General features: G+C 37.5%; 1 protein-coding gene across 2 annotated transcripts in view; it reads left to right on the forward strand.

Moving 5' to 3' along the window:
• The first annotated feature begins 5,077 nt into the window (after positions 1-5,077).
• pde3b (phosphodiesterase 3B) overlaps positions 5,078-14,781 on the forward strand; it is a 37,606-nt gene continuing 27,902 nt past the window's right edge. For both annotated transcript variants that reach the window (XM_063880726.1, XM_063880727.1), the window contains exon 1: positions 5,078-6,102. In XM_063880726.1, coding sequence (XP_063736796.1) covers positions 5,215-6,102 — 888 coding nt within the window. In that variant the 5' untranslated portion in view covers positions 5,078-5,214. The remainder of the gene's footprint in view (positions 6,103-14,781) is intronic.

Consider the following 14,781-nt stretch of genomic DNA (forward strand, 5'->3'; position numbering starts at 1 on the left):
ATATTATTATTATGCATTATACTAAATTGCGTGTTTGACCTCACTTCTCTTTCATATTCAAAACTGTGAATAGTGATAATTCCAGCCATGTTATTGTAAACAATAACATATATTTTTAAAATCTTTTTACAGCTAGTTTTTTAGTTTTTCACAATGAATTGCAACTTCCTTTTAAAGTGTATTGGTTCAGTAGAACTCTACTACAGTCTACTTCAGACATGACTCCTGCATCTAAGAATACATTAACATAACACCTTACATTATTTTTGGGTGAACTACATATAAACTTAACACAAACAGTTAGGAAATTTGTGTTTGGTAGATTATTTCTTTGATGTAACAATTCTTCCTCGTAATATATCTTATTCCATTGGAAAGCCTGTTTTCTTACCTTTCAAATGGTGCCAGATTTGTGAGGAACATGCATTTGTGGGAGGAGGAGCAGAGCTGAGTATGTGAGTTGCGCCCATGAAAAATGTGACAAATCTCCTCTGCCAATGCCAAACTGCAGCCAATCTCCGGTCTCGTATGGCCGCCAGAGGCCTGCCTTGACTGCCCTTCACTGTCAGGCCCACTTGCACTGGAACCTCAACATGTGGAGGAACATTATGTTCAGCAATGAATCCAGATTCTGCCTATATGGCACTTGGATCGTAGGGTCACAGTGTGGAGAAGATGCAGAGAACGCTTTGCTGATTGCCGCACCAATAGATTTGGAGTGGAAAGGATGGAATGGCCTGTCTGCAGTCCTGACCTCGACCCCATTGAACACTTGTGGGATCAGCTTGGGCATACTGTCCGTGCCAGAGTGACCAATACAACCACATTGGCTGACTAGGGACAAATACTGGTTGAAAAATAGGATGCCATCCCACAGCAGTGTGTGACCAGGCTGGTGACCAGCGTGAAGAGGAGATGCTGTTGTGGCTGTGTATGGTTCTTCAAAACGCTACTCTGCTGAAAAATATGTTTGGCAGAGTAGATACAGTGGGGCAAAAAAGTATTTAGTCAGCCACCAATTGTGCAAGTTCCCCCATTTAAAAAGATGAGAGAGGCCTGTAATTTTTTATCATAGGTATACCTCAACTATGAGAGACAGAATGGGAAAAAAAAATCCAGGAAATCACATTGTAGGATTTTTAATGAATTTATTCAAATGATTGTGGAAAATAATGTATTTGGCACGATTGTTAGATTTGGTAGATAATGTTAATCGCAAACTAGCTAATGTTAGCGAACGCCAGTTTGTTTGCTCGGCTAGCAATGAATGGTGGATCAGTAACGTTAGTAGCTGCTAGCAGATACGTGGTTGGCAGCAAACATCAGCCTTGTGTAAAAAAAATTAAGGGACACATTACCTACCAATGCAGATTTTATCCTCCAAGTGCTCGATACCAGTTGGATTTATTGGGACATGTCAGGAGCCCTTGGCGAGCTCGTCTTTAGTTCCCCACAGATCTTTCTGACTGGGAGATTACTTTCTGGCATCACTGCTACCTGCGCCAAGCTCAACGCGAGCACTTAAATAGACTTCATTCAACAACAAACAATCCTATTACTAGCGTTTTCTCATCATTATATCAACTTTTATGTGACAATGACAAGACCACATTCATCTTCAGTGCCCCTTGTACATGTAAGGATTTTCATCAAATTCCGATAATGGCCCATTATTCATTTCCTGTGAATTGACCATGTATGCTAGGCCTTGCCAAAAAGCCGTAGTGCAGCGGCCCTGATGACTATAAGTATGGTATGTGTTTCTTAATTGTTGAATAAATCGTACATATCATTATAGCCTTTAGAATGACATGAATAGAGTTTAAATCAAAAGTTTAATTCTGGTTTCATATCATGCATTATGCATTATCCAAATGCGTGTTTGGACTCCAATTGCCTTCAAATTCAAAACTGGATAGTGATAATTCCAGCCATGTATTGTAAGCAACATCTGAATCAGATTTTTAAATCTTTTTACGAGCTAGTTTTAGTTTTTACAATGAATGCAATTCCTTTTAAGTGTCATTGTTCAGTAGAATCTACTAAGTCACTTCCAGACATGACTCCTGGATCTTAGATACCTTTGAACATATACACCTTACATTATTATTTGCGTGAATGAATATAACTAACCAAACGTAGGATATTTGTGGTTTGGTAGTTTCATCTTTGATTAACAATTCTCCTCGTATATTTCTTCATTCCATGGAAGCTGTTTCTTACCTTTCAAATGTCAGATTTGTCAGACATGCATTGTGGAGAGAGCAGAGCTAGTTTGGTTTGCGCCCATGAAAAATGTGACAATCTCCTCTGCCATGGCAACTGCGCCAATCTCGGTCCGTATGGCGCCGAGCTGCTGACTGCCTTCCTGTCAGGCATTGCACTGGAACCACAGTGGGGAACTTTATGTCACAATGAATCCGAGTTCGCTATAATGGCACTTGATCAGGTACGAGTGGAGAAGTGTTACATTTTTTATGGGTGCAACCCACATACTCAGCTCTGCTGCTCCTCTCACAAATATATGTTCCTCACAAATGTGGCACCATTTAAAAGGTAAGAAAACAGGCTTTCCATCACTATAAGATGTATGGCCAAGAAGCATTGTTAAAACAACAACATAAGCTACAAAACAAAAATGTCCTTACTTTTTGTGTTAAGTTTAGCTACTTTAGTGGTTTAACAAATAGTGTAACGGAATATAATGTAATGCAGCACCATCCAGTGGAAGCTGAGCCTTACTGAAACATTGAGTGGATACAAAAAGAGGAGTGTCTTTGTATCTTCAGAGAAACTTTTAATGTATGTGAGTTTTGCAAACCAGCTACCTTATACATTATACACTATTGTATGGCTGCAAACACCAAAAACATACTGCAATCATTCTTACACTGATTAACAACCACGGAAGTGTTTACGTATATTCAAATTGAAGTTTTCATGATAAGAAAGGTTTATGGCTCAAGTCAAGAGCAAAGTACTTGTTGACATTGCAGAACTCTTTTCAGCCATAGAACCAAGGCTATACACATTCCCTTTATTTATGCTTACTAGAAAAAAATATATTGTTTATGTTATTGTCATTTAATGTATTATATTCTATTTTAAAGATCCTGTTCTCTGGGCATGGTTTGAAGTGAATTTCTTCTTCTACCATCATTCAAAATACTGTAAAGGATGTAATCTATAATAACGGACTGCCACCGCCACTTCCAGGTACCCTTTAAATAATTTAACCTTAATGGAACATTTCATAGAATACTAACACATGAATAAAAAACAATAATTAAACTGTGATATTGGTGAACAAAATACAATCCTTTAGGCCAACCTCATGTCTCCAAAGAGTAACATCTCTGGAATACTGGTTATATAACTAAAGAAGAGGCAAAAGACACAAATAGTTATACACGTTTATTTAATGTTAAAGGGCAGCATTGTTTACCCTGCTGACAAAAACTGAACCAACAGTGAACGCTGAATACAATTATTATTATTGTAACATGTTTACTTTTCAGAGACACATCGGGTCACACCTGTTGACTGAGTCTGTGTGACACACATCTAGTTAAACAGGTTTGAAGACATTTTATTTGAGACATTACATCCCAGCTAGCTTTTGAAGAATCCAGGCAGGCCTTACATCTGTGTAAATCACAAAATGTATGAGAAATCGAAAGTTACAGCTTATTCTTTCTCTTTCCTTATATTTTATTGCTTGGTTCATTATTTGTTGCTGTATGCATTGTTTACCACGAAATATGCAATATTGATTAAACTGCCTTGGTTTTACTTTGACTTATTCTAGAGCTCTGATATTTTGACTAAGTCATGACAGCAGACACAGGTGTAACTAATTACATTAGACAGGTTTATCTGAATGCACTTGAAACGTGTTAAAGTTGATACGCCTATTGATGTTTAGAATTTAGCTTTATATTTTTAAATGGTTTGTTTAAGTTGTCTCTCATGGAACCATATTTAGTCTTTAATTCAGGCAGTCGTCGGTCATGCATGTTACAATGTTATTTGTAGGATGTCAACAAGCTAATTTACTTCTGGGAATGCCTGTATTTAGCTATCTAGTTGGCCATGTTTGGCCAGACATCAACCAAATCTTTGTCTGTTCATTTTTTATCTCGCAAAATACGTTCACAATTTGTTATGATATTTTGCCACTCGGCAGTTAAAGTCGGTTAGACCGTTTTCCTGATCTATTTAATCGATAATCCTCATAACAAACTGAAGGCAGGCAATGCAAACGATCCCAGAGCACCACGATGCAGCGATACGCAGAGGTGATACTTCTGATCAAAACAAATCATATTAACACTAAAAATATGACTTTACTTTACAATAAATAGACTATTTCTAAGCTTATCCAAACAACATGCGAATCAATGTAGTCGTGAGATGCATGTAAGTGTAACACACTCTGGAACTGTTCACTCAAGTCAATTATACCTCCATTTTAAATAGTCGTATTCAAATTGTATACAGATGAAATCATATCTAAAAAATACTTACTTCCAAATTAATAAAAAACATAGACTAATAAGTACCTGAAACAAATACAAATACACTGTATAAGGTTACACATGTTAAAGTAGAATAGAAAATACTTAATTGAATACTTTTTTGCCTAAAAAAACGGCAGAACATTTTCTTTGGTTTGCATGTGCAAAATCTGCGGTTCTAACGTGCACTTTACAACACAAAGAATGGCATCAAGATAGGTCCCATTAAAATGCTTTTGAATAAAAACACAGTAGAAGCTACATTAAAATCAGCACCAGGTAAATTGATCAATGGCGAGGACTGAATCAATGTTCAAAACCTTTTTAAAATGCTGACAATGATTCTGTACATCTTCCATGAGGGCAGTTTTGGTGCCATTTCCTTTTTGAATGAAACCTTTTTTAAAGTGTGTTCATTAAGTGCAGCTTCGGTGATTAGTTTATAAATGATGCAGCCCAGGATTGGTTCAGATCTCCACACTTATGAAGCACTGAGGTCGAATGTGTGGCCTCTAGGCGGCGACAGGGAGCCCCTTTTCTGTAAAAACAACATCTCACCTTCTTTCTTTAGTCCAAGTGCTGGAGCACGTTTGAGTGACCATGGAGTGCATTTGCTGTCATGTAGTTCAGCGTTAACACGGCGTGAATATTAGAAGAGGGGGACTTTCGCGTGGATACGAGGAGGCACAGTCGAGCTATGGCTGCACGGGAGGAAGGAGAGGTTCTGCACAGTAAAACAAGGCACCACGACGGAGCTGGAAGTGTAAACAGCTCAGAGGGCTTCAGGAACGGCTATGTGAAGAGCTGCGTCACCCCTCTCAAACAGGATCATCACAGGGGATTTTTGTTTAACGTGTGCAGGTTTTGCAACGAAGACATTCTTAATTCTAAATTGTTAAAGATCTCTGCCCTTTACGTCGGCGCGTTTGTAATCTTCGCAGTTTCTTTCCTTATTTCTAGGAGCTTGCAAAGTGACTCGCTGTGGGATTTGCGGACTTTTTTGTCGGGCTTCTCCCAGTCCATCAGTCCTTTATTCAGCATAGGATGTGCTTTTTTCTTTCTCACGTTTTACCTGAGGAGGAAAAAGAAGGAGAGCAGCAAATGTTGGCTCCTGTCACTACCAGCATCGTGTTACCTCGGGGATTTTTTGGTTTTGCGGTTTTTGCAATGGGGAGAGGACCAACACCAGATGCAAATGGTGGGCAGGTTGTTATTCGTGTTGGGATGTGTGGGTCTGCTCACACTGATTCCAACTCTGAAACTCAAACACAGTGTTCTTATACTGGTTTTTGCCAGCGTTGTGTGGCTGGTTTCTTTCACAAGTTTGAGCGGTCTGCCTGCACTGCTCCGACCGCTCTTCGCCTGCTTTGCGGGGGTTTCGGGCTCCCTGTTGGGGCTCTGTTTTGACCGCTACTACCCGTCGAGGGAAGCACCGAGTGGGATTTCCACCGCGGAGGAAAAGGTCCCAGTGATCAGACCTAGGAGAAGGTCTAGTTGTGTTTCACTTGGGGAAACGTCGACCAGCTATTATGGCAGTTGTAAAATGCCTCGCAGACCTTCGTTGCCCTGTATATCCAGAGAACAGGTAGGTGCTCCCTGCAGGACCCTTTTCTCTTGTTATTGTTCACAAGTAGGCCCACTGATCATCCACTGCTACCCCGAGTGCACATGTGCACCAGAGGAGGAAAACACCCAGTCTTATTATGTCATGATAAAGCTCACAAAGCAAATCAAATTACTGACTGCTGAAAATAAAAAAGAACATTCCCTCTGACAACAAAATCAGCTTAACAAAATGATTAGATGTGCAATTAGTAAATCCCTGGTATGTGAGGTTTTCTGGTAAAAATATGTTTTAAATAAGAGTTAAGTAGGTTATTATAACAAGTATATTGGTTTATGCTTAATTTTTGCATTTCAACAAATTATTCCAATGTGTGTTTCATAGCCTGCATATACTTAACATTAAGAACCAGCATTCTATCAGAAAATAATAGAATATTCATCTTAATTATGCATTCACAAAAGAAGTTTTGGCTTCACAGACTTACATATACTCAATAACTTTATCTACCATGAAGTAGAATACATCAGATAAAATGAAACAAATTGTAATATGGGGATAAAACCTGCGGGATGAAGGTGTTTAATTGCCTTCATCAGCAATGTTTGTCTTTTTTTGGGGGGGGGGTGGATATTTACACATTTGAGTTTATATACAAGACAATCAATGAAATGAGTGTCATGATTTCACAATAACAACACAACCAGCAGCATAGCAAGTGTTGTGGCCTACGGTCCCATCTAACTAAAGCAAAAATAATGATGGGCAGGGATTATTCAGTGTCTACAGTCCACATTGAGCATGTGTTTCTTCTCCTTTTGCTGCTTGTATACACAAGCCAGCACAAGCTGTATAAAACCAGTCTGTTTACATACAGTAGCTTACAGGTCCTCTGCGAAGTTATCCTCCTTAATACTTTGCATTTGCTTTTCAAACCATTACACCTATATCAAGTGATATCCTTTCTAAATGAAAAGTATCATGTTGCACATAATAAGTTATGAACAAAAAAGCTGATACAAGCTGCTGTCTTAATTTCTGGTTAGATAAAAGCAAACATGCAGTTCTTCAGTGGACTGAACCCCTGCATTGCTTTTGAGTCCTTCCATCTTTGTTATAAGAGAACTAAAAAAGATGACGATAAGATAATTAAAATTGTGTCTCGAGTATTTGCCTCAGTTTTGCTCTTTCCAGCATTTGTTTTCCCACTTCAGTTTGTAGGCTATTAGCCAATTAGCGGTCATAGTTTAGACCTTAACTAACAGAGCATGAAAATAAAAAAAATCAATAGATAATTAGTGACCATGCGTGCAAACCATACACCATTTCACCATTTTTCTGCTTTTTCCTGCAAAAAATAAGATCCTGGGAGGCACTTTATTTTACTAAACAAAGATATATATGAACTAACACAACATATGGGGCTGGGCAAAAATGCAATATATGAATTTAATGTAAATAGAAAATATATATACAGATATTGTGATCAATTATTACATGGTTCAAATTGATGACAACAAGCATATCCTACCTCAAATTCTAATGTGAAATATTTTGAAAGAATCTCAGCCGTAATTGTATATTAGTAACAATGATTATTATAGGATTTCAATTTCAATTTGGATTAATTGACATATGTTTTGGTACTGAAGTGTTGAGATATTCAGAAATGGGGTCAGCAAAGCTTAAAACTGACTGAAAAGTACTACACCTTATTGTTTTTCCATGGGAGTGTAACAAACAGGACACTATTTATTTAACTAAACAGACCATGTAAGCTATTTTGCCTTACCACATCTCCATCCAGCTGTTGAATTTATTTTAGACTGTGTGAAATTGCACAAACATAAACTATAGACAGTAGTAGTGAAACTGTGGCAAAACAACAACTACAACAACAACTTGGTAGTATTACAAGATGAATATCTGAAATGCATCCTAATCGATATTAAGGTAAAATATAAACCAAATTGAACTGATTTGCCAGCCTCAGGCTAACACACCTTTATGTCAATGTTGTGAATGTTGGTGCGAATGTGTGTTTATTTGTATGTATTATTTCTATGATGCACCTTACTGGCAACCTGTCTAAGGTGTTGTGCCCTTTGCATGCTGGATTGGATCTTACTTTAGTATGAGTATAGTATGAGGGCCCTCAGTATTAGTGGTTGAACTCATAATGTAGAGAAGAGCTGTTGTTGATGTCCTCACATCTTAACAAAGGTTTTTCTCTGAAATGACAATTTTTCTCAGTATTTGTGTCACGGTTCTGCGTCAGAGGCAGCAAAAAAAAGGCACAAACGCAAACTGCAAAGGAGTCACTCAGGGTTCACTGGTGATGTCACACATGTTCTTCATCTTCACATGCATTTTGCTCACCAGTCACCCCCCCTTTCTGCTGTGAGAGATTCATTGTGTTTGTGGCTTTCAGTTGCAGAGTTGGGGCTGTTTTTTTATAGAAGGTGTTATACAAGTTGATCAGCAAAATATTTGGATAGAGTTTTAGCATGGTGTAGATCAAAGTAAGGATGTGTTGATCCAGATAACAGACATGCGTACATGTGTGAAGTAATTCTTGAAACTAAGTAAAAATATAATTTTCCTTTTGCTTTTAAAACAGTTTATACATAAACTTTTGGCTATGGAATACTTTCAGGTACTGGTTAGAATTGTCCTTTATTTACGTGGATTGTATATCATACTGCAGGTAATAACAACACCAGTACTTTACTTTACTACAGTGAGCTTTCTCACTGATGAAAAAGAAAAAGAAAACAAAATTGTGAGGGAATAGGGTTAAAACTAATCAATTCTGAGAGCACAAACACGGCATGGGAATGAATTTATTTAATGTACATATTTATATATTATATAAATTCCACGTTTCTGATGGTTGTTACAACTATTTCTTCACCCACCACAAGTCATTTCCTACTGAAAGCTTGAAGTAGGCTCCCCAAGGTATTATTTCTGGAATTTAATTAATAAGTTGTTCATTTTGCATTGCAATAATGTGCACTGTGTAGACAAAGCGATAAAATTAAACAGTGTATGGATCAACATCTCACCTATGTTTCAAAGGCTGCTGCTATTGCTTCTGCTAATGGTACACTTTGGATTTATTTTGCTACTAATGTTGTTTTAGAGCAATACTTCTGTGAGTAGTTTATTGTAGTGTTTTTTTTATTTACTAGTAATATGCATGGGGCTGCCAAACAATGCCACAAATATTTATCTGTTGGACTAAAATAGCTAATTTACCTCTTGTTTACTTTTTGTTGTCATTTCTTTAAAATGTTATTCAAAAATAAGTTTCATGGATCCCCTCTGTATTCACATAATTTTACATATTAATAGGCAACTATGCCAATAATTTAGAAGAATGAAACAATGACAAAATTAGGTTTGCACATATTTATAAAAAATAAATGCTTTTCTATAATGAGAAGAGAACATCCTCAATGTGTTGTGTTCTTCCTAAAACTAAATGACAGAAAAACGTTTGGTATGGAATAGGCATGCCCTGGTACTGACGAGCATGTGTTTGAATCGACATTATTTTCAGCCTACCGCAACTTCTAAAGTCAGTTTGTTTCAGCTGACTTTTTCTGATAACCTCTATATAGCCACAAGTGTATGCGTTTAAGCATTACATCTTAAAAGGCTGGATTTACACATGAGTGTTTTATGTTACATCTTTAGAGTCTTAGTGATCGCCATATTCAAATTCAGCTGTCTGATTGTACAACTTTCGTACTACAAAGTTTAAACCCATTGCCTTTAGTTTTTATATTAGTATTAGTATTATTTTATTTATTTTTTACCAGTGATTTATGACATTATTAGATTCACACCAATCAGGCAAACAGTTTCTGCTACTGTAATGTTTTTTTGTCATTTAAAAAATATCCTGTGATTAGTTATAAGGACATGCTTTAAGAATTAGACCGTGTCCATAGCATCTTCTGACAACAAATTGAACTTGATTGTTTACATTTTTTTTTACTATTCAACAAACAGCCTGACAAGAAGGCAAGAACCAAACACCAATAGGAACAGGTGCTTCTGATTTTCAGACAATTTAATGTAATTTTATGTACACATTATGAGTCATAACATTGCTCTTTTTTGGGATATACATCAAGCTCTCAGTTGTCTTTTGCTCCTACGCAGTGTTGTTAGAGTTTGTGACTGTCTGTAGCTGAGAACATCTTTCATTCGAGGGACAATCCTCAAATGTGTCTGACTGACTTGAAAGGAACACCCTTCATGATTACTGCCATCTTATAGTCTTTTCTATTACACTTAAATATTGTTTAGACTGCTCATTTAGAAATCTGCTGATGGAGCAAACATGATTTACACATATCAACTGTAGATTCAGTACACTATATCAGATCTTTCATGCACCGTTGGAGATGTATTGTCTCATTTATGCTATTCCACCTCAAATTAAAGTTAATTTTTTCTCTGATAAATTCAAGTCTCAGTTGTGCATTTTGGCACAGTTACTCAAAACCTCTTGCACAACCAAAGCTTTATGGATTGTCTGCAAATGCCAGGGGTTAGCACTAAATCCTAGATTTATTGCATTAACAGTGCCCTTTATTGTGCTAAATTCTTCTTCAATAGGAGACCTAAATAAGTCTGTTAATCATGTAATTGTGTCTTGCACACAGGTTACTCATAGTTGAACACCTATTTTTTTTATTAAGAAACCTATATACATTTTCTTTTCTTTATATATGTTTTCAAACATTTTGCTGCAAATTCTGGTGTTGGTCCTTAGAATCCTTTATTTCATATTCCAAATCCAAAACAAGGATTCATTCTAATCGTACCACATGAATGCCATTTTTTATGCAACAAAATTAAATCATCATTTGTTTCTGATTTACAGTTTAGTTTTTGAAATGAAGTAGATGAAGTGGGAAAAGTATTTCTTCTGTAGGATTATTGTATTTGGGCTTTTAGTGGTAGAAATCTAAAAGCTTTACTTCAATGGTAAGACCTAAAGGCAATGCTTGCAGTACAATTCAGGGAGAAGGCCCTCTTTTTGTGTGGTTAGCACTCAACGGGGGCAGGCAGGGGTAAATAATACACTTAACTAACCCCCCATCCAGACAACAAGAGAGAAGCAGGCTACAGAGAGGAAGGTTGGAAGGGAGAGCAGTGAAAACGCAGAGCAGCTCTCAGCTGTCACGTTCGCTTGCTGTAAAGCCATGTGGAATGATATAACATTGACGTCACAACCCAGTGACGTACCACAGGGTGATTGCAAAGAAGAAAAAAAATGCCAAGTCTTATTAATCGCGCTGTAGAATATAGTGTTTGCCTGCAGCAGTGATGTGAAAGGGAGAAATTGTCCTTCTTCAGACGGTGTGCAATAGAAAGAGTCTTTAGGAGAAAAAGGTTGCAACGGAAAAACCACTCAGTTTATTCATCCAGAAATCATCCAGAGCTACCGGCTTTTTAATAATCGTGAAAAAAAAACAAGTATTCCTTGTTTTATACATTCAAAATGTTTTAATGAATAAGAACAGCAATTTAGGCTGACTCTTACAAAATGAACAAATCCTCCAAAGTAATAAGTGTTAAATCTAATAGCTGTTTTAAAATCCAAAGGTCCATGTTTGGTTTATTATGTAATTGTAGATTTGTGATTTTTGATGTGGTTATATTTTCTCAATGGCCATACAATATAAAATCTTTGCCAAATGATATTGTACAGTTTGCATCCTCAGCCTCTTTATTTTGATGTTCTTTGAAGATGTAAGTGCATTTGTTGAAACTGTCTGCTAATTCAAAACCAAACCGTGTCAGACCATTGTGTGTTTAATTCAGGATGAGTTATAGTATGTGCTGAAACAAACATTTAGTTTTATTTTCCAGTTTACAGTTAAAACTCCACATGCAGATTATGGCGTGTTTATAAGTCCATCTTGCTTTAAACAATTAACTGAACAAAGGATGATTAAATTAAACCTTGTTGGGCATGCTGGGCCACCCTCGGCCTCTTACATGCTCAGAATGCGTCATAAACACTTAGGAGAACAACACAATTTAATTGTGCATTGTTGCTCATATTCTTTTTGCACTTTTTTTCCAAATAAGTAAAATTACCTTTAATTATTTTTCTTTTTTTGTTGTCATAGACTTCCAAGCATTGTGCTGACAGAAAAGTTGAATTGCCTTAAAATAACAGCGATTAAGATGATACCTCCAGTTAAAAGTGTGTGTTTTTATTCTATTATAAGGAAATGTTATATTATCAATGTGGGGAATCATTTCTCTCAGTCCGTGTGAAAGTAAAACAGCTTGAAAGAATTAATCCTTTAGTGGCATCCGCACTTTAATTTATAATACAGGTATTATATAATATGAAAATATGGCCATCTTTAGTGAAAGTGTTGTTAATCTGTCGTTGAGCTGATTATTATAATATAACTCTATTTGATGAAATATGAAGCTGATCCATTCAACTGAAGGAGAGTGATGTGCAAAGTCAACGTCTGTGTTCAGGACCTTGTGTAACAGTTGCGATATAAAGACCAAATGTCCTAATTCATTGCTTAGCAACTCTTCATCTCTGCCACAGGTAGATTTCATAGTGGCTCAACATTTAAGAATACCTAAAAAAATCTAAAGCTGAATCAGCTGACAATATATAATGGAACTTTAACTGAAATGTTAATATTGTATTATGTTCGGATTATACTGATTAAATAATGTTTTTGTCATTGGATCCAGTTGCACAGCTGTGACAGACACTGTTCATTATTTTTCTCATCATACTTTCTTTAATGTCATGAATAGTTTGCATAGCTGCTTTTTAATTTTTCATGGGCAGCAGCAGCAGGAGCGGTAGAAAGGGTTAAGCCCAGCGAGGTACTGTGTGTTTGGCTGACTACAGAGTGAAACAGGATGCAGGGCTGCATTGTCAGCCTGCTGGGGTGAGTGCAAACAGATGAGGAAATGCTGGAGCGGGTACTCCAAAACTCGGGTTACCCTGGAAACGGTTTGCGTCATGATCACCAGCAATTAGCTTGCAGCTCTTTAGTTTTCATGATAGGTCTACCAGAGCTTAGCTTAATGACTCTGGTGTCTTAACAGTCACTATCAAAAGAGAGCTCACAAAATATTCATTGACTGTTTTATTACATTGTACTATTGTCTGCAGAAAGCTTATCCGTGGCTCAGTTTGTGTATTGTTCAGGCCCAACATGTTAGGCTGGGGAGGGGGATGCCGAGCCACAGACGTCAACTGAGTTTAGGCTAATTAAACCTTTTTTTTCCTAGAACAATTTTATCAGCATGCCATACTTTTCTTCTTTCCACAACAAAAAAACATTCGCAAATGTGACATGACTAGATAAGATAAGTAATGACAAAGTGCTTTTTAGTTGTGGAGTTCAGGAGACATTTTAGTTTTTCTCCCTTTGATTACACCACAAGGTTTTCCCAACAATGCAAACATTTCAGGTGACTGAGCTTTTTAGTTCAGGATGAGGTTGTTGAACCTTGCATGTGTTGACTGTTTGCTCAGCCCAAAGACGGGGTGAGAGCGGAGCTAGAGAGGTCTTGGGTTTGGTCGAGGGGTGGTAATAGTATGGTTAATTAGGCTGCTATGACATAGATGGTGTGAGCCCATGCGTAAATTGTTGCTGAGGGAATTCAAGCCATGAGGTGAGGGATGTAGTAAATGTAAGTTTTATTTTGGTGAGTACATACCATAGGTTTTATGACTGTTTATAGTCTCCAGACAACTTTATTGATATAACATCATCTTTTCCGTCAGTATTCTTAAAGCTTTATGTGGTAATGTGAAGGGATCATCAGACGAGATTGATTCTAGCTTTTTGAAAATGTTATTATTTTCATTTATTGCATTAATTCTCTTCCAAACATTACACGCCAACCTCACCAAAATTGTACTCAATTTCTTTCTCTACTTGTCACCCCCACCCCCCCCCCCCCCCTTCATTCTGTCTATCTCTGTCTCTCTGAATTTCTTTCCGTCTTTCTCTGTGCGCCTCTTTTGAAAACGGTGTCAGCACTGCTGCTTTTACACCAAAAGGCTGTTGCTAAGTGACGGTTGACGTCAGCCGCAGCTACAGAGGAGGGCTTGTGTGTGTTTAGCAGCTGAGGGCAGATCCCACTGAAAAGGGCAAAACTGAGAAGCACTATTAGTCACTGCAATGAAAACCTTAACTTCAACCAACAGGATCACCATTTCCAATAACTGTACACAATTTATTCTGAGTGACTTATGGTAAAAGTAAATCTTTCAAAGTGGAATGGTGAGGTTTAAACAAAATTTTTTGAAAGACTGCTCCCGGCCAGTCCCCACCCCCTTTTCTTCACTTTTTCTTTAGTCTGTTGCTGTCTCCTTTTCTTTCTCACTTTAACCCCCGACTGCCCCTCCCCCAACATACAAGCACACACACAAGCTCAAATGCCAGACACCCCCCCCCCTTCCCCTCACATAATGTAAGGGAGATTTTGTAGATAGATTTTGTGTCTGACGAAAGTCTCTGACTCTGAGCTTCAGTTTGATATCTACCCCTATCCGGCCAAGGTTGCTCTCGATCTACTCGCCATTGTTCAGTGTAATCAATTCCTGGGGACCTGTCTCATTCTACCCCCCCACCCCCTATCTCTCTTTCTGTCTTGTGACAGCCCACGAAATTTGACCCATTT

Source organism: Eleginops maclovinus, chromosome 4 (genome assembly GCF_036324505.1).
Source record: "Eleginops maclovinus isolate JMC-PN-2008 ecotype Puerto Natales chromosome 4, JC_Emac_rtc_rv5, whole genome shotgun sequence".
NCBI lineage: Eukaryota > Metazoa > Chordata > Actinopteri > Perciformes > Eleginopidae > Eleginops > Eleginops maclovinus.